This window comes from Ruditapes philippinarum, unplaced genomic scaffold (assembly GCF_026571515.1).
Source record: "Ruditapes philippinarum isolate M1 unplaced genomic scaffold, ASM2657151v2 ctg3724_1_1_1_1, whole genome shotgun sequence".
Taxonomy (NCBI): domain Eukaryota; kingdom Metazoa; phylum Mollusca; class Bivalvia; order Venerida; family Veneridae; genus Ruditapes; species Ruditapes philippinarum.
Genome location: NW_026859214.1, coordinates 7,572 through 30,076, shown reverse-complemented (window position 1 = coordinate 30,076; position 22,505 = coordinate 7,572). Strand labels below are relative to the sequence as shown.

At 30.0% G+C, this 22,505-nt stretch overlaps 1 protein-coding gene across 1 annotated transcript; it reads right to left on the bottom strand.

The window, feature by feature from the left end:
- Nucleotides 1-318: 318 nt before the first annotated feature.
- LOC132755634 (transcription factor 21-like) lies at nt 319-15,113 on the bottom strand. The gene is made up of 2 exons (XM_060746527.1): nt 13,846-15,113; nt 319-1,352 (listed from the first exon to the last, which is right to left on the bottom strand). Exons 1-2 carry the CDS (start codon nt 14,158-14,160, stop codon nt 1,215-1,217), a joined length of 453 nt encoding a protein of 150 aa, XP_060602510.1. The 5' UTR covers nt 14,161-15,113; the 3' UTR covers nt 319-1,214.
- Between the last annotated feature and the right edge of the window lie 7,392 nt (nt 15,114-22,505).

Below are 22,505 nucleotides of genomic sequence, written 5' to 3'. Positions count from 1 at the left end.
ATTTAATTAAATTTTGTCTCAGTGTTCAATTTTTATCTGGCAATAATGATAATTTTCATTGGATACTGTATAGACTATGCAAGCTTATATGTAATAATTATCACTTTTCATACCTTTATTTCAACGATCTTTATGTTCATGTAATCATAAACTATGTATATTTACAGAATATAAATACTGTAATTTCATTCTAAAGTCTAGCAAATAACTGACAAATGAGTCCAGAGTACATGCGCAATTAATTAACTAGCAAAATTATGTATTTATTCTATACCGTAGAAAATATGACTATAACACAAAGGTTAAGCGACAACAAGATTCATTACAAACAAATTTATTTTTCTCATATGAACAACCTGTCATATATTATTTATTACAACATCTCTACACTTTGGCACATATTGGTTTTTAATTCCGGCATAAGACCTTGTTGCAAACATAACCGTTCGGGACTTTACGTCAAATTTATACTAATTTTCACACAAATGTTGTCTTTACAGTTACACCGTTTGAAGTTTAGTGGAAAGCAAGATTTATGGTTGAAAAGGAGAAAAGATTTATTCTCTTCTCGAGAGGTCAAAATTTGACATATTATATATCCTTAGACAGCGATGAATTCTTTGTATATATATTTCCTTCAGAGAAATATTTCTACATGTCCACATTAAGAATTATCCGAAACATATAGTACATTATATACATCTCATATAAAACCAAAAGCTCACACAATGAACTGTTACACAGTTTGTTTTTTCATTTTTTATCTTGTAAAAGCGGAAGAATGGCAACCGAAGATTACTAATGAATACTAATTTCGAACATTGCCATCTTTGGAAATGTTTTCAGTCTGCACAAATTTAGAATAAAATCTTAATCAGTTGAAACATAATGTCATCCAGTATGTTTGCTGTAGAGTATAAATGACACCGACCGATCAAAGTAAAAGAGTGCAAAATGTCATCGCATTTAGATATTTCTATAATATGATTTAAATACAAAATTTCCATATAGAATAACAATGTTATCCTCTAATCGTTCTCTGTGTACCACTATCACAAAATCTAGTATCATGAGTTGCATTGTGATAATAGTTAACAATGACATCAGCAAAATTCACTTTCCGGTAAAAATTCGAATAATTTACTCAACGATAGTCCAAGTCACTCAACGAAATTAAAATGATCCAAATGACATTCTGCGGCTATTAAATTATTCTACGGCGATCCAGTAACAAGGTCGTCTAAGTTTTGATCCTCTGACATCGCACTGCTAGAGTCTTTATCACTTTTACCATTATCCATATGTGAGAAACCATTATGTTCCACTTTGCCTTGAAAACTAAACGGCCATGTCTGAAACGAAAATAATGAAAAGTATACATTTCCGGTTTATACACTCAACAAAACTTAATAACATCTGTGGATGTTTCTAAATTCGAAAATTTTACCATAACCATCATTAACTGTTCAATTCTGCTTAAAACCGGTGCTAGGAGGCTTGGACGGTAACTTGCACTTTCCATTACCGCCCAGGAACAGGCTCAATCAAACCGAGCCTGCAACATTTACAATTTAATCGTTTTGTGCGTTCTTTAGGGATTGTTTATTTCTCTGTAACGACTAAAATATAGGTAACCAATTCCAATTTTGTGCGATTTCGTTTAATATTAGTAAAATATTTATTTTCCACTAATGTCGTAGGCCATTTAATACACATTATTTTGTGTGTAAACGTTTCTTGATATTCATGCAAACGTAGATCAGAAATTTGTCCATAAAATAATGAAATGACTACAAGAAGCATAATAATTAATACCGTTTTCAATGTAATTTCAATGTAATATCAATGTAGTTTGTGATTTAATTAATCTTAACTTCACAAATAAGAATAAACAATAATAAATAATAAATAATCAATTGTATACTTATCTGAATAATAATTTGTAGATTTTTGTTTTGTTTTGCTTTTTGTGCTTTTTGTGTTGTTTTTATTCTTTTATCTAATAACTTGTAAGATATGATACGTGCACTTGTTTTTGATTATTTGTTTTTCTTTTTTCAACTAAGTAAAATTATATTACATTTAAGGACAAGGTTGATGTTGGTTAATAAATGATATGGAAAGTCAGTTAGCGCATGGGAAAACGTGCATATAAATCATATTTTAAGACGCCCCACGCCGTTTTTACACGCTTTAATATGTAACTGAATTCGTGTGTGGCTGTGTAATTAATTCATTAGGAATTTATCACCTTGACTGTGAATAATGTGACAATGAATACGAGACAAGTTATAACCTACTGTCCCACTATTGAATAATGTCATTTACATCTCTATGTAGTATTTCTGTATTTCGTGTCAACGACCATTATATTTTCTGTTTCTTTTTTCTCTCATTTTTTTGCATCTTCTTTTTGTATATTTTTTTTCATAAATGAATGTCGTATCTTTATTGTTACAATTTCTTTTATTGTGTCTTCTCAGTAAAAATTGAAGTCATGCTATTTTGTTTTCGTTTATATAATGTATATCTATTTTAAAATGCGTGAAACACTGTACGATTTCTACATTTAGAAAAATGAACACTAAATAATGAAATGCCGTTTAACATTTAACAGTGCTACAAAGAGAAAAAAACACAAGTTTTTGATACCTCAATACTTTATATCCATTTTCTTAAAAGTTCAACATTGAAAATATTAACCATAACTATTTGCATTTAGTCAGGCTAAAAACCTGAGACAAGCCCCCAAAAGGTCATTTTCTAAAGCACAACTTCTTCTGGTGAAAAAAGTACATTCAGTGCATTAAATATTTATATGTATATATGATACGTGTACTAGTATTTTACGTCTTGGATTATATTTAGTTGGTCCATTATTAGCCCTTAGAATGTTAATATTGTTATTGCTTTTTGGTGTCTTATATTTTGTCAATTGGTACAGTTACAGTGGTTTAGTAGTTTGTATGGAAGCCAGTATACTTATTTCACATTCATCTCTATTTTCTACAGGTGAAAAGCAACATTCAAGTTCATAATTTATTACTATAACATCATAAAATACATGTTTGCTCTTTCTACAAAAAAGTTAATAAATATATTCATTTCTTAAACTTAATACGGCCTTTAGAATAAAATGGTCTTAACAGTGCATTTAATTTTTTTTCTCAACATTTTGGTGAATTCTATGCCATTATCATTCATTCATTAATGGCGTTTCGAATCATGTCCCTCAACGATATATAGAGTTCAGCCAAAAATGAAATCGATCAGAAGTAACGCCTTGTCACAACAACAACAACAACAAGACCGCAAACAAAGAAACTCATATCCGCCAAGTTAAGGCAACAATTTTGGGGGCGCAATATTCGATGGAATAAGTCAGAAATGGCATGTGAATTAACTGACAATTAACTACGTATGCTATGTTTTTTTGTATTTTTTTTTCGAAAAATCATTTTTACTTTTGTTCCAAATTGACAGCTGAATGTTGAAATAAATCAATCACACTGCTCATTTACATTTTTATATTTTTTCTTTATGTAGAAATGTGATTTTATCTAAATTAATGCCGAGATTTTATTTTTAGATAATTCGGCTCATTGATTATTCTATCGTGAGAATTAGAAGACATGCAACATAAAATATCCCCTCACATTTTCTTGCCAAGGGTGCAATATACTATAACCAATAGATTACGTGCTTTCTGTGAATTATTATTATTACTATTATTATCTTCTTTTTTTTGCTTTACATGAAGAATCTCTTTAATTCGATTGTGTTGAAAGCTATTAGCACTCCCGAATCCGTTCCTACTAAGCAATGAATGTAAAGTTTCTTGCTCTTACGGCTTGTCCCTTACGGGTATGGCCAACAATCCTTAGATTACTCGTCCGACATTTTTACCACTCAGTCACGCTTCCACCATGTGTTGACTTTTATTTGTTAATTAATAGTTAGATCTAAGTATATCAATGACTTTTCTCACAAACAACACGTACATTGGTGTATATATTTCATCATAGTTAAAGAGTCCTGGAAACGAATAGCTTTATATGGGACACAAGCAGTATATTTAACCCCAAAACTACTCAACTCCCTTCCCCAGTACAAAGCTTTTCGGGTGTGATGCGTGTGTAGTGGTGTTGGTGGTGTAAGGGGCACTGGTTCAAAATCTTACATCTTGTGAAATATGACATCAAATTTTATCTGAAACAATTGATGCTATCATTTATTTTCACAATCCACAATTAAGCAATACCATTTATTCTTCTTTTATTTATTTATCATGCTTTTATTTTTTCAAACGCGAAAGCCAGATACAGTGTTGTTGATTTACTACACAACCCATGCCATAAACAACCAACCATTACCGTTGAATTTTTAATGTGTTTTATGTTCCGATGTAAAAAAGTCATTAACAGCACATATTCTAGTCATTTATGAGGTCTACCTATGATTTAAGAACCTCGCAGTCTGTTCGGGACTTTAATTACAGTCAGCCGCTAGATTAGTGATAAGAAACATTGAAGAAATTAACGCGAAAACGATAACAAAATTTTGTTAATAGTTATAAATGGGCATGTAAAGATAAACTGTACAATAGGTCATCAGCATTCTTGCTAATAACTATAATAAGGGTAACTAGTTTTGTTTATATGTCGTTGCTTTGGTTCAAGAGAGACAAAAACAATAAAAACAACATAATTATAACGGTGTTGTTGTGATGACTTATTTAGCGTGAGAAATGTTGCTCTTTCACATTATATCCCATTGTAATTTTCATATAATATTGTTGTTTCACTGCTACCTCTCTGCCAGATTTTTATTTTAGTATAATTTATGTATTATATGTAATACCATATAGTCAGTGTACGATAAAACAAATGGTCAATTATATTCATCTGAACTTAGCAACAAAAGTCAATGCTTGTTTTTTTTTTTTAATTATTTTTTAATGCAGCATACTAATATTTCTGTTGTCTAACAATTTTCTCCATTAATTACTTTAAAAAAGCATAATTTAACTTAGTTTTCTGTCCTAAATGCGATTAAATTTCCATTACATGTAGATGATCCGACGGGATTTATTTTTTAAAATACACTATGTATGTATAAAACATCAGCAATTATTGCTCAATTAAAAAACATAATACATTATCATTGCCAAGACATGCGAATTTTAGTGTTAATAGAAATGATGAACTAAATACTTGAAAACAAACACTTTTCTGAAATCATTTTTATTTTCAAAGCTATGTGCGTCTATCTTAAAGTTTCTCGAAAATGTATTGTAAATCCAGCTTGAACATTTATGACATGAAACCAGAGCTGAAAATGTTAAGCTGATCAATTCTTTTATCATGAACAATTTTGATATACTAATAGACAGTTCTGGAAACAGGAAAAAACTATACTAGCACAAATTTCATTTTTATTACGTAACCAATCATCATTTTTTAATATATAAAACTTTTCACATATTCTACTACCGTGTGGGGTCTTGACCGAACTCTCCGTTTACTGTACCGTTTACTGTAAAATAACAAACACTAAAATTTCAGGCCGTAAAAGTATTTGACATATTTGTTTTTATAATGGATTTTCTTGTAATTGATGACCATAAGAAAGCATGTATATTTACTTGAAAATGTAGTATTTTATCCATGTGAATTGATAATTTGATAGTACTATATGATTGTTAGATTTCCCTGTCCAACCAATATACCTAATTTAATATACTATACAAGTTTTTTAAGAAGTTCATATTAAAGTCTGTTTTAATATTGAATGGTTGTATATGTGGCAAGGGAATCATATGCAAATAATGCTAGTAAAGGAACATTATTTGTTATGTACACATTTTAAAATATTTAATTAATCAATATTTATTTGAGTGGCGGCATGGTTAGGCAAGATTTCTACGTGGCATTTAATCGCGGATATTGAGTCTACATGGTCATTTTTCTCTTACCGCTAATTCAGAAATCATGTGGGACACTTGCAGAGAAATTGGTATATACTGGTTAGTTATCCAGGAAAGTTAGATTAGGTGGATATGACAAGTAGTGCAATAAAACCCCAAACAAACTAACATAACAAGACTTTCTGGGTTAATGCAACATGGCTCGATTTTAGTTCAGGACAAAATTGATATTGTGGGTGCAATGTATATGTTTAAAATTAACTTACTCTTCGGTTACCTTAGTCACATGATTATATGATAATTCAGTGAAAATGTATGTAACTCAAATTGTTCTATTACAAGTACAGGGCAACATATAAGATTAATAAGTGTTTATATAAAAATATATATATTAAAGAGTATTTTTCTTCTACGGTGTGATTACAAATGAAAGGTACATTTCTGAACAGTAACAAAAAGCAACAGCATAAAATGATTTGATATGTAACACTTATTATTATCATTAATATTATTTAATTTATTCATCAATTTATCTTTTTATTTCATTTATTCATTAATTCATTCTATTTATTTATTATTATTATTATTATTATTATTATTATTATTATTATTATTATTATTATTATTATTATTATTATTATTATTATTATTATTATTATTATTATTATTATTATTATTATATGCGGATAAAAGTAACAAGCGTGTTTTAGAAAGTTTCGAAATCAATCCAAAACTCAACCGTATTATCCATCTTATTTCTATTTCTCATATTTTTTAGTATATAAATTAAAAAAGATACAAACATAAATGTTATTTTTGAATACGACAAGCATGACTCCTTTATCTTTATATAGACCTTTTTACAATAGTGGTACATAAGTAAAATTGAAAGCATATTGCGAAAATTTTATTTATGTTTTTTTATTATTAATTTTGCTTGTATTATTGTTACATTATTGCTATAGTGACAATGTTTATGCAATATGAATATGGGAAAAGCTTATAAACAGAACAAAATGCTTTTGCCCATATTCATATTATATCAATCCTCGATATAATTTCTGTTAGTCACTTGCACGGAATACTTTTATATAAAATAACAACATTGGTTACATTCAGCAATACTGGTACAATATATAAATTTTAAATGCAATTTTCCTCAATAGTAATTCCACGAACACATTAAAATGGGAATGTTACGTCTGTACATTGTGAAATAAATAATTAACATAACTATCGTGCATATATCTATCATACAATTTAACCTGATATTGTACTAATTGTTTGGTCTACCGCAAACAATAAATTTGTTGTTTAAGATCAATTTTACAAAATAAAAAGCCATCATGTGAAAAAAAAACTCAAAATTTATAAAATATCTGAATAAATAGGAAAGTTTTGTTCGTGAACTTATTGATATTTATTCATATTTATTCAATATTAACTATTAACTTCAAAATGACAGAATGTCCCTTAAGAGTGATATCCGATAAATTATTATATAATGACTATTTTCCAGGATTACATTTTTATGTCTTTTTATACATTTTTATGTCTTTATTTCTTTATTCGACCTGTATATACAGTGTTCCTGTATAGATTGATGTATTGTTGCTATTAAAATAGAACTTTTAATCTATATAATTATTAAGAAATTATTCTGAAAAATTATCTAATAGATCATACTTAAAGACAGTTCCATCGAGTCTGTCCCATGCCGTAACATGTCTCACGCCCCGTAGCGCCGGTTCAATGCTATTCAATAGTTATCACTCTTAATATTTGAATCATCTCCGGAAGGGCCAGAAATAAACCTCCTGCAAACAGTTCTCTAGATAATGTTTTGATTCATTGATATGAAACATTAAGGTAGTGAGTGGTAGGTTATGTGAAAAGTAATCATTTTCTAATTGACACGTGCCAATACGTTCACACCGTACGTGTTTGACCAGTTACATTGACTAAATGTAAACAAGCAAACGTCTTGACTCGTTTACAGCTGACAGAAATAACACGAACATTGTTCACGCCATAACGCTGTTAACAGACGCTGTCGTCTGCGTTTGTAAGACATATTGAATATTCGACCAAACGCATGTTCCTAAAGTATGAACGATATAATACATGTTTATCAAATTGAGAAAATTTGAGGACATTTGTCCCGCATTTGACAATTTAACAAGAATAATTAACAAAATAATGTTATATATAATGAACGGTGAATTGAAACGTATATACTTTGTATTTAAAGAAACAAATACACACTGCTGCAGAAAGTTTAATTATAATATGTTGAAAAATTACAACACAAAAAAAAATTATTTTATTTGTAAAATCACGTCCTTATTGACAGAAGTTTTGTGAAAGATAGACTAACAATTTTGAAAACACATTAAATTATGATAGATACTTTTATTTCCTCCATATTTGGAGAGCAAGACATATTTACAATTAAATACATTGTCATATCAACTATACATACATATGTACAAACAACACATTAAATTATGACAATTTTGATCATGTTTATTTATGAATTTACATATTTTTTACTAGGGGTTCTTGAAAAGCAAAATACAATAATTCGAAACGACCTCCAATAGTATCATATCTAATATGGCAATTTGTAAGGGTTTTATACCAGTTCAATGAAAAACATATAATCATGTAGTTTATTTAACTGACATGGTCATTCCTCATTAATAGGTTTGAAATTCTCCGTTTATTTACTTTGTGAATTCCAACTTCTGACAGAAAAACTTAAAATTCTACAGTCAAACCTTGGGGTAAAATAAACATCTTTGGCAGAAATTTGGAACGCTAAAAATGTCATATTCTACCATGTAATATGACTTTTGATATCAATCAGTTTTTGATATCAATCTTGTTTAACAGAAAAATAAACTTATTTTGAATGTAAGTTTTTGCACGGTGATATATATGCGATTTTTGTAATAAAAATATGGTACAGGTGTTTTTGAAGAGATATATTATTTGTCATAGATTCCAATTTGGCGCGTGTACCTTGAGAGTTTTATGTCAAATTTCAAACTCTATGTTTATTTAATATTAATTTTGTATATCTATAGTTTATACATAGCCACCGAAGATTTAGCACATATATCAATTATAAACACGTTAATAGAATATCCAGATGTCTGATATTTTTATGGTTCTTTCTTGAAGAATAGTCATAATGCTTTAACCAAGAAAGAACATTAAGAATTAGTGCTTTTGTCAAGTATGATGTGGTGTTTCCGTACAATACTCCTCCCTGACAACACCGCTCCATTTATTTTGAAACTCCTGATTTTAACGCCTGGGTTAATCCCCTTTCATACATGTATAACACTATTACCCGTAATAAAGCGGACAGTTGCACACCGAACAATTCAACGCTTATTCGTGGCAGGGGAGTTGTCCGGAGTGTCAAAAAATGGAAGGGGAATTGTCCGGGATTCCTATGATTACCTTTTATCAAAGGGACTCCACAGAGGTATTTAGACATGACGGGACGAGTAATATTTTTCAAAATGTGTGTACCATTTGATGTAGGTCTTAACCAAAACGTATATGCAAATTTTCAGATCATTGCCACACACCGTTTTTTCCAGTATAATCATTTTTTGTGTGCAAAATGACCAGAAATGAAAACAGTTGCATCACTTTTCACAGAAATCGGGCTAAGAATCTCATAAAAAAATTCTTTTTAAATCTGAAAACATTTCTTTTTTATCCATTGTAAAATTTTCCATTTTAAGTTCTTCAGTTGATGAAAGTTAATGTACGAACTTTAAATTTTATGTTTTTAAAACTTTTTGACCTCAGTGGAGCATCTTTAATAAAATCAATATCTAGAAAATTATTTAAATATTATTATTTAATGAATTAATAAAATTTCTAGTTGTTTGAAAATATTGATTTTAGTATTTTTTTTTTCTCACAAAAATATAAGATATACATTGTACTTTTCAAAGTATACAGAAAAATATTAGTTTCCAAGCATTATATCATTGTATACAATGAAATGGGAGTGTTGCATTTTCTAAATTTTACCGTTATCATATCAAAACATGATCCCCTACTTACGCAGCATAACTGGGCATTTTTGCACAATTTGTTGTCACAGATTACACATAAAACTGTCCGTCTCTTAAGACATCTAAAAAAAAAAGAGTCATAAAAAATAGACTGAAAACAAACGATGTTTTATCTCACGCCGTGAACGTAATAAAAAAACTTTAACAAAATTATCGCGTACGATACTAAAACTCCGATTTGTTTATTTTGGAAAACATTTTTACCACTTCTGAAATTACTGATGGCACGCGCGTTTATTGTTTTAGATGAGAGACATTTTTCTGCAACATTAAGAACGTTTGTTATTTTAGTAAGAAGTGCAGCAGCCTTGGTGTTTTCTATGTATTAAGACCCATTTGTCTGTAAGAAGCAATCGTTTATTGATTCAGTAAAGTTTTACAACACTTCTGTGCTTTTCTTATGTTTTTCTTGTATTTTGGCCCATTTGTTTTGGGTAAATTAAGAACTTCCTCCTATATATGCCACACGGTAGTAAATCCGTGTGTTTCAAGTTTCTATTATTTATTTATGATTTGCCACATTCTTCCGTAAAAATATATCAACCTATCGTATTCAATAAATTTCAGATTAAGAAATACTTTAAAGATAATTTTAAAAATAAATATCAAAGTCAAAATAGTTTTAAGCAGAGAAAATAACTTGGAACTTAATGATCAAATGTGAACACTTAACCAGTGGGCAAATGATAATTATTTTACTCATTCGACCAGAGCCATACGACCATGGCTTGCACTACTCAGTTATATTTTTGAAATTTTCTTAAATGTTGCTTTTGTTCAGATTAGAAAGTGGATGAGTTCCTTTCACATATTTAGCATGGTCAGGGTTGAATTAAATAATCGCTCCAGTTTATATATAAAATAACCATAAAAAGATACGTAATACATTTTGTATTTGGAATCGTTTGTGTGTTTAATTTCATTTTCAATCCACATTTTTTTAGAAAGAGTTTAAAATGTATATGTTATTTTCCCTAAACTAAAGTGTTAAAATGATTTGTAAAGTCTAGTGCTAATGCATTTACAAAATCCGTGTAAAAAAGTTTCAAACAAGATACTTGTATACACATATATTTTTATAATTGAAGAAAAACGATATGCGAGCCTGAAGTCATTTCCTATCAATATATAATTTCCAGTACATTTTAAAATAAAGTATTCTTTGGCGTAAAAATAGTGTTAAAAATTCTTTTTCAACATTTAAAATGCAAATTTTATAAATCTATTCTTGTAAAGCCTATACCAAACTTTCGGAGCATAAAATCTACGAAACAAAGAAATCGCACTTTTTTTGTTAAAACGTATAGAAACCATATTACATCTTTCAACTCTGACACGGATTTAAATAGTAATTAAAGTAAATATATATATATATGTATATGCATTCATGTATTTTTGCCAAGTTTCATTTCACAGCAACATGGAAGCTTTCTTTAACGAGGAAGAATAAAAATGGCCCCACGGATTGCTTAAAAAATATCCGGGAACCGTAAAGTCATTATACATTCAACTGCACTTTTTAAAGACAAAATTTTAAACATTCAAAAACTAAACTTTTATAAAGATTTGATTATTTCATTTCCTTGACAGCATATTTTTAAACATAATGAAATTCTTGTTCGTTCATTTCATTAATTGATCAAACGGAGCCACGGAGCCGCTCATTTATTATTTCCTATCACGCTAGGTCAAATTGCAAAACCACAAAATTTAGTTTTGTCACAACACAAGTAATTATGACCTTAATTCAAAACAAAGATAAAACACACAATTTCTCTTAATTTCTAGTTAAGATAGGGATCCCAAACTAACACATGGTGGAGTTTAGCCGTTCACCTACTGACTTAAAGTAAGAGATTTGGTACAGTCCGTTCGAACTTTTAAGGGGTTTGAATATCAAAATACAAAAATTGAGCGGCCAACATTTTACAGCTGAACAGGCTTACCATACAGTGGTTCTATACAATGTAGTGGTGACACAGACCTATCACAGTCCGTTCTAGCAGGTTAAGTGTTTGTAAAGCGTAATACTTCGTGTCAGCATTTATTAACATTTTGTATAGTTTTAGAAGTATTCGATGCGGTTTTACTAGTAACCGTTACTATCCATTCAACATGTTATGGCACTTGCTTCATAGTACTCAAATTTGACCAAAAATTGTGTCCCTGGAAATTTCATTTTCAATTTGTTAATTTTACGTCATATAATAATAACTAATAAGGTATTTGTTAAAGCACAGAAAAAATACACATATTTTTTGATAATTAAAAAAACAAACGCACGAAGTAAAGCGATAAACATCTGAATTATTTGAAAGAAAATGGAAAACAAGATAAATATTCCTTTCCACATTTTTCTGTTCTCTTGTGTCCCTATATGATAATCTACAATTAAAATTATCAGTTCAAATTTTAAATTCTAATTTCAGGTTCGTAGTGGAATTATAAGAGCTTCATTGGTGAATAAAAGTTCGAAGAAAAAAATACCAATGTACTTTCGTGACATTGAAGTTAACGTTTACAAGGTTTTTAAGTTAGAACAGTATTAAAATGAAACAATACAATTTTGATATTATGAAATGAATAAAAAGATCAGCAAACCAATTAGATAATTTGTAAAAAAAAATCTATAAAAACCATTATTTGCCAAAAAAAGTTATAAAAAAGGCGGGTATAACACCAGTTTTCCTTATTTCTGTAAAGAATATTAGTACGTTTTCCTATCTAAGATACATGTTAACTGTGGGTTTAATTTATGGAATTGTAAAATTACGTGCAATATATTTTATTATATTTGTGATGCAAAGTTTACAGAATTTACCTCACATGTTCATGCGGCAACTCCATTGAGGATTAACCCTCTACATGTATATAGTGCTGTGTATTTTTAAATATTTTTGCTTTGATATTGCTATTTATTTTTTATGAAATGGGTATGCAAAGCATGCAAGTGTATTTGAAATATTAAATTAAGAAAAGTTTTGTCCGCACTTATTTGTACTGCAAACCATTCACAAATCAATCGATTACATTATTACATAAAGTAATCTGTTTTCAATTGTCATTATTTAGATATTTCTGTGCTAAAAGTGTGTGTTTTGTGGTTAATACAAACATAACTTGAGACAGCTGACATTACTGATTTATTTATAATTTTATCTATCATTTGTCGTTAATACCAATGTCATGTTCAACCTTGTCTGGTTTGATACCAACTGTCCCTATATTAATAAAATTATCCTCATGTAAATAAAAACTTACACTGTACCAAGAAGTTTTCATATAAGACAGATACATGTAAGAAATGTATGCATTGTTTTATTTGTTTTATTATGCGTTTTTAACGCCTATTTTATCACAGTTTTGGTCATATCTCGGTGGATGTCAGCCTAAAAATGCCCAATGATTTCTGAAAAATGGTGATACCAGTATTTTAATACAGGCCGGTTTTATATTACACCTATCTATGTTTATCTACAGTATTCGATTGGAAATTATTTTCAGTAACAGTGCTTTGGACACTGACTTTAAATTTAATCTGTCATCATTATTTAAGAGAAAGTACTAAAGAACGACAATTTTTATGTGTCTATACATAGGGTATATACAAGATTAACTCTGATGTAAACAGCGGGGTCTAATCCAAAGATTGCCACTTCTGGTTGGTGACAGAAATAAACTAGTTACATAACTGTTATAAAAATGCACCCAGAAGGACAGCTTTTCACTTTGAATAATAATTTCTGATGACAAAATTTAAAAAAAAAAAGCAAAAAAGAAGAAAATATATAAGCAAAACTAATTTGATAATATACTCACCAGGTTAAGCGGATGTATAGTACTTGGTTGATTACACTGTTCTTCTTCTTCGTTACCATCCAATATTTGTTTTAAATGTGCAATATAACTAGATGCAAGTCTTAAAGTATCTAATTTTGATAATTTCGTGTCTGACGGTACCCATGGTAACGTTGTCTTTAATTTTGAAAATGCTTTACTTAAAACTCTCATTCTGCTACGCTCCCTTTCATTTGCAGCGTGTCTTTGAATTGGATGATGTTGTTTTGATGACTTCCTTATTGAACAATCGTCATCGTCTTCACTTTCTTTGTGCTCTTTACGTCGTCTTGGCATTGTAAGCGTCTCTTTGGGTTATTTCCAGCAAAATTAGTTACACTTGCACGTGAATACTATTAGAACTTTCTGAGAATAATTTGTTTCAAAGATAAATTTTAATATTTTAACAGGTATATCCAAAATATATAACAGAGAGATGTAATGGGAAGTGTTTACACCACTTCTGATTGTCGGTAAAGTGTCATGCCGGTAATAGAAAATATTCCTTCTTCTCGAGCAATGATTGAAGTCTCGCATATGGTTATAAAATGGGTATGTTTTCCATCAAATTTTTGAAGTAATAACTCTTATGTTTATCTATATTATACAACCTCATCAACATACCCGTGTCACGTGTACACCTGTCCTTCTTTGCCCTTCCTGTTGGCTTATCAGTTTCGAAAGTGAAACTCAATAGCGAGGGCAAACGCTTTCTCGAAACCGTACAGAAACTGTATGGCGCAATAAATAAAAGTAGTTGAGCGCTAATTGTACCTAAATTGGTTTAAATCGCTAATAAATACATCAGCAATGATGTACGAGCTAAAATTATACTGAGATAAATGCTCCTACTCGAATTTTCGGCTTGATTGATGCATTATTTAGACTTTAATTGTTTTTCCACCGTTTTTATATATGATTACATATTTATTTTATGGTATATGGGTAAAAGTGGCGTCAAATTAGTTATACATATCACATCACAATAATTCCTGCTTAAATCTTTATTTTCGTTATATCCTAATATCACTTCACTTTTGATTAATTTATTGTTTAATATATTATAGATATTTAACTGATATTTTTATTATTCACATTCTTTCAAATTTAAAACTTTACAAACAAATGCAATCCAAAGTTATCTACTGCGGTTAAGATTTAAATTTCAAAAATCGTTACAAATCATTTCTATTTCTTGAAGTACCAAGCTGATTTTCGTCCGTCAATAAAAGAGGAACACCACAGGTGGCATATGTTTGTATAATGTTTATACTACATATTGTTTATATACACGCATTCTCATCAGTTGCGAACCGCAGGTAGGCGGGGCTTTGTTAAGCTAGGGCGGAGCTATGTAAATTGCAGCAGCATTTTTTGCACAGCATATGCATGTTCTAAATGAATTTAATCAATTTAAACGGGATTTTTGCAGACATTCTTTCTAATTAGAATGTATTAGAGTGTATTTTGCCTGGGTATGAATATAAGTTTAATAAATATAGTTTAATTTTATATCCTATAATTTGAAGTCGCACACATTATTCGAATATTCAGCATTTTAACCCACCTTCGAAACAACATAGAGTTATACTACATTAAATTAGTTGTTATGTCATGCGTAGACGGGTTTATTTAGTCTCACTTATCAAAATAACTGTCACACTAATTAAGTAAGCATGTACCAATTTGTGTCGAACATAGTGACATTTTCTTTTATTGTATAATACAAATATTATATTAAATATCAAATTATTCTATTTTATATGAAACGGTCTATTAAATTTTCAAAGATTCAGAACTGTTTACATTTTAAATGAACAAGACTTTCTTTTTATTACATTTTAGATGTAGTCTTGCCTGTAAATGTAAGCCACACGTTAGTATTGGCATCAAAACAGTAATGTAAAGTTTTTTTGTTTTTGTTTTCCTTTTTCTTTTTTTTATCTTTTTTTTTTGTAGGTAAGGATCGATGCATGGTAATTTGCATGAATAAGAAAATTAAACCTCCAATAGTCAGTGTTCCGCATACCACCTAGACATTAAGGAAATTCATAAATTATTTCTTTTGTGATTTAAAGAAGACCCATTAAGCCTAAATTGTTTTAATTACTATTTTTCAACAGATTTTCATTTTTGTAGTTACAAAAATGTACTCATTTACCACATAGCCGAGCCATTTTATGCTTCATTTAGGCAATTAGTGTTGAAATATTAAGTGTTAGTTTTTTTATAAAACCGCTTTGATTACAATTTGCTACCTTTTTTCACTTCAAACGCAAGATTATCCAAATGAATAACATGTAACATTCTCCGTTATTACGTTATAAAACATATTTTTTCCATTTCTTAAACAACAACACCACCACTGTGTGTAATTGATCAAGTAATTTATTCTCATTCGATCTCGAATAATTAGTGGCATGGCCGAGTGGTTAAAGCGTTGGACAAGTAATATATTGATATAGAGTGCGAGGGTTCAAACCCCTTCAGGGACAATCCGTTGTATCTTTACGCAAGAAACTTTAGACTCATTGTTTAGTACTGGTTGGTTCTAAGAACTGATTTGAAGCGTATAGCTTCATACACAATCGAACTAAAATATCTGTATAAACTAAAATAATTCCGACCTATAATAAGAGGTTATTCTTGAAGAACCCTAGAGCAATGGGCATGCTGTTTAAAATGTGACATTGAAGATATAGATGTTAACTCTTTGAACCTGGAACAGATGTATGTTTTATATGTGAGATCGTAGATACTATTGTATACTCACATAGTTTAAACAGAATGTACATTTCCTTTCACTCTGACATTTCTTGTATATTAATGTAATTTTATATATAAATAACTAACGTTTGATGGAGCTTACCAATCGGTGATTATTTATTGACGAGATATGTCTGACCGAAGACATAAATATAGCAGGAAACTAGACAAAAATGTAATAAAATAACAATTTAGTTGATTAATTACACACATATAACATGTTTGACCACACGTTTAGCTGTTGAGAACCGATTATAGGTTCGTGTTTTATGAGTGGTCACTTATCAACGACATGAACCTCTCAACTACGGATTAAAGAAATAATCTGCTTTTAGAACATAAAGTAAAAACATCAAAATTTCAAGCATCCGAATAAAACGGTAAAAGCGATAAAAGACAGGCGTAATACTAGTATATCATTTTAACACCACAATTCAAATGACTAATGCTCGTGACTATTTCTTTTGGAGGCAATTTAGTTATTTAGAAAGGATTCTTTTCCGTGTTAAAAAAGCAGACGAAGATGGTTGCAATGGGTAAATTTCCCGCATTTTTGTTAAACTTAAAATGCAGTGTTACAAACGAAGATAAATATTTCCTAATATTTCCATTACTTAGAAAAAAATAGATCTAGAACAAGAAAAAAAATCGCGTAATTGCTAAGGAAACAATAAAACACTGAAAATCCAACAACAACAAAAAAGAAATTTATAAAGAGCTGTTACGACAATGAAAAAAAAGCAGGAACAAATGTAACGATATCGTATTCTCGGCGTCAGTGGGAACATTAAATCTTTTACTCTGGCGTTTTATATCTTTATTGAGAATTATGCATATCTAATTGCGTGTTCGTTTTCACCGTTTAAATAATCAATTAATTAGACATAACGATGTTAGGGGTCACTTGGGGCTACTTATTATCTTACAATGACCTTTGGGATATCATAGGATAGTTCTTATCACAAAATCGTAAATGATAACAAGAATTAATTGGAACTTCTCGGAATTTATCGTGTTAACATGACAGGTACAATAATAAACATCCGCTACCAATAATGCACCGCGCGGCAAATATTCGAAATACACAATAAAAATTGATATGAACCATTGTAAATGATATCTTTGATTCAAAGGAATTCTTTAAAAGCATACCAAAGAATTGTGTGATTAGATCCTAGCTTCTTATTTACATGAAAAATGGGAACACGTGATCACTTGGGAAGGATAAGTGATCTTTGTCGATATCATATCTAAATTCGAATAAACAAAAATACTTTACATTCTGTTTATTGTAAGATAATATACGTTAATAGCACTTCAAAGACTGCATTATCTTTCAACTAGGAAGAATATACAAACGAACACAGAAAACTCGTATATGTTTTTTTCCTGAATGACAACAAAACATTACACTTTTATCTTGTAGTGTTCGTTAATCCAATTCATTCTTGGAATTCTTTGTGATTCATTTGACAAAAAAAGGAAACAGGTAACATGGAATATTTTTATTGAAGGATTAAAGAAAATAAATATAAGTAAATATATTTCGTATAAAGATCTTGAAGTACCATTTTGTGGAATATTTAAAATACCACGAGAGAAAATGTCTACACCAAAGTCACTGTAGGTTTGAGAATAGGTCTTGTTATCAGCGTTTTGAACGACAATTCCGTTGATCAAAGACCATTATGATAAAATAGATCCAACACCAGCATTTATTTTAATATCTTCATTACATATCAGGAACAGGCTTGTAAAAGAAAGAATGAATTATTAATTTCATGTTGTTTTTCCTATTTAAGGTTCAAAAAACTATTTAGAAAAATTTAAGATCTTGAATTTCAACGCCAATTTGCCACATTATTTAAATAATTGTTATAACTGGCTTTGCTTTATGCTGCACGTCGGTAAGGCTGAGCTTGCCTGTGTTATCAATAATAGTTACATCAAATTTTTAGCTTCATTACTAGAGAAAGTGCAGAATAGTATGATTTTGACAGGTTATATGGCGATATAGAAGGATGTCTCCCAGGGCATATAACTTATAAAAATCTGTATAAAGCTGCATATAGACCAAAAACCTCAACATACGTGTGCTTATACTTGGCGAGTCTTGAGAATAGCTGAATTATAAATTATATTTACACAGACGACATACTTATGTCCGGTTCTACAAAAAGGAAAACATACCCGCTGCTGAACTAGACGCAATGTATGAAGTCTACAACAGCAAAACGTCTATTTTCAAAGCATCTTGATTATGAAAGAGATTTCTAAGGATATCTACACAAACAGAAAACAAATACGGAAGAAAAAAAAGAAACATAATATTTAAATGGAAAAATATAGAGCATGTGTTTGGGGAACAATATAAATGGAATGTTGAAAAAAAAAAGAAAAAAATGTTACGCTATAGTGCAGATGAATATCAGTAGTAAAAAATGTGGCATAAGATATTATTTAATCTGCATTTGGTCTTCAAAGAAATCTATTTTCAGACTTACTCAATTTTATTCTTTGATTTGAAATCGCAGCCGTGGACTTGTCCTAAATAAAGGTCATGCATTTTCAAAGATTGACAGATACGATAGGTGGTCTTTCAACATGGAATAGACCTGCCGTATCTTCAACCGATCTCTGACTTTCGTACAAATTGTTTACAGTATAATATCACATTAATATTCACATTGCAAGAAAATCGCCATTTATCATCTTTATCCGTCATGATCAGATAAACGTTTGGTATCAGAGTAGTTAGACGCTTGGTATCAGTGTTGTTAGACGCTAATTGAAGATAGTGAGATGCCGGGATATGACACCAGATACAATCATTATGCCTGGAGTGCTTGTCGGATTTTTTTTTCCATTTAACACCTGAAAAATTTGCGACGCTCAGTAAAAAATAAACAATAAATGAAATTAACATATTTGAAATACATGTATACATGTATATGTATACAGTATATATATATATATATGGACGTTCAAAGAAGAAAAAATAAAACATTTGTATACATTGTATTTATAGATAAAGACAGCTATGTTACTTGCAATATAAAGAAATAGATGCAGCAACAACTTTGAAATTATTTTCTTCATTTAAACTTTGCTGCATGTGTTCTAGGCTATATACATGTATCTGCTGCTTGTATTATACAACGACAAGGAATCCGAATATAATTTATTTCAAAGTTATAATAAAATGATTAAAAAAAAATCATACACTAAGCAAGACTCTTTATATCAACAAACAAAAGCTATACACATAGAAAAGTGATTTAATATAATAACATAAAACGTTTTTCTTTCTTCAAAATATATGTAAGAACTATTCAACGGTCATAGTTAAATTCATTTTATCTATGATTTAGAAATCTTCAGAAAAAAAATCCTAAAATTTTCAAATATTTTCATCAGTCGCTACACAATCAAAGTTCTTGCATTCACAAAAAACAACGTCTGCTACAGATTTTATCTTGCTTGCCTGAAGTAACCCGAAAGTGCTTTGGCCGATCTAATAAACATATAAACTTTCTTTGATAAGAATCTTCTGTACACGATAGTTTTATGTAAACTAATATCATAGAGAAAATTAATGAAGAGGGTTAGTTTACCAGTGTTTTCAACACCAGGTACATATAAAACAACTGTTGGGGATGTTGGCACTAGTTAGATAGGCTGTGAATTATGTCCCAATAACATATATATCCGGTACAAGCTTTTATCTTCGTTGCTACAACAACGTTAATGTATGTAATACAGAGTCAAATGCCATGAAAATATCCGTAAGTTCTTAAACCATAGCTTTCGATGAAGCAGTGGGTCCATCGCAGCGGCGGTAGAGTATGCGTCACAGAAGCGGTATATAATATATGGCCGTTTGCTGTTGTCGGTAAGTATATGACTGAATTTTGTTTTATGTTTTAATGTTTTACTGAGACTGGAGCCCACATATGTACTCTTTCAACTTATTACAAGCACACGGTGCAATTCATGGCCGTTTATGCAAACACTTCTGTACAGTTTGACGAGGGGACGTCACTTTTGCCTAATTTTGGTTAAAACACGTACAGATGTGTGCAAAACGACGACACAATACAACGGCATCACAACGTATGAATGAAAATTCTACAATATAACCATAATTTGGAAATTTTGGAAATTATTATTGCCTGTTTATAAAATAAATGACAAAAACTGTTTTCGTCGCAGAAGGCGGTTGATTCGATCGCAACGCAGTGCGGTGGGCCCAATACCATTTATGTATATTTTGAGGGTTTATCTTGACGTAAAGCACTTTTCAATTGAGTACAACCCTTTTCTTACTTTGACATCTGAGAAACATGTTTATTTGATGTTTAAAACAATATTATTATATATACGCTCGTACAAATAAATGTCCGAGTTCCGCTTACATTTTCCTTCCATTGAAAATTCCTTTGGCCGTTATCATTAAAGAATCAACAATTGATTACGGGTTATTACTATGTATCAAGTATTTTGTGTGTGAATGCACCATTCCAGTTGAAATGCGCAGTAAAGTAAGAACATAATAAACGTAATGCCCTTTATTATTATATTTGTATTTCCAAGTTCATATCAGGGATCATTCATTTGACAACCCGGACCGTAGAGGACCCGGCGGAAACTAGGAGTCAGTATATTTGAACTTGAAGCACCACCGAAAGGAAATTTGGCGATGCGCAGGAAATTACACCATTGTGGATAGTCCAGAAAAAAAGATCGCATGTGTCAGACATTTACAATTTACACGTGATCACGTGTTTCACCTATATACCAAGGCCGACTGACTAATTAAAATTAGGCCGTGCATTTTTTTTTTGCATTACGACATATGAGTCATACAAACATAAAGTTAACACATGTTCATGGCGTTTTCGAGAGTATCATAATATTAGTTAGGTTATACAATATGGCCGTATATAAACGGTTGTTTGGAAATATAATATATAAATGCAATTTCTTATTAAATAATAAACAGCAGTCGTGTATATAAACTTTATAATACTACATGTTTGTAACGTAACTTTTTATCGGATAATCAAGACGTAAAGATTTTTGTTTTATTTGTAACTTTATTTTCTGATTTTTACATACATGTACAAGTGTTATAAAGAATTTCGATATAACCTGTCGGATTTATTGATAACGAATTCATAATACATCAAACATGTTTTTAGAAAAAAGTGAGATAATTTCATACGAAAGCCATATATATAAAAGTGCATTGTACATAAACGTCACGATTATCCAATGAAAAGTGTCGTAACAAACGTGCATTTTTATAAATACATACACGCAAAATTAAGGAGGTTCAATATAATTTTATTCTTAAAATTTGGCATGATGCTAGAATATGATAACATAAACATTTCGAGCGAAAAAAACTTAGGGGTCACCGATCTCATTTTCTGTACGTGAATGATCCCCCCACACTTATTTTGGGTTATTTCAGGGACAGATAACTTAATACAATGTATACGTCTATAAAAATCCTTTTTTCCTTTGTTATGGTCTTCATTATATTTATGTACATTTTCAAAGAAAGACTTAATTCCATAAAATATTTCTGTCACCTTTTTATATTACATTTCATACTTAAAATTCTTTTAAGATATACAAGATTTGAAACTATTTTCCCTCGATAAATGTCACTATTTAAGAAAAAAGAAGAAAAACTAAAGCTTTATGACGCACAGGTCTTTACAAAAACTAATTGAGAAAACTTTTCCTGAAATAACTCTTACGCTGTAAAAATACAATTTATATAAATTGATGTTCTCAGTATATGATAATAGAACACAGTGACATTCAATACTGAGATTTTTTTTCGTATTCAAGAAACATGTTCTGTT

Excerpts from the sequence above, each read along its gene's own strand:
- LOC132755634 (XM_060746527.1), bottom strand. The coding sequence starts at position 14,160 with ATGCCAAGACGACGTAAAGAGCACAAAGAAAGTGAAGACGATGACGAT. Across the intron at positions 1,353-13,845 it reads CTATACATCCGCTTAACCTG|ACATGGCCGTTTAGTTTTCA; the intron begins GTGAGTATATTA and ends TTTTCGTTTCAG.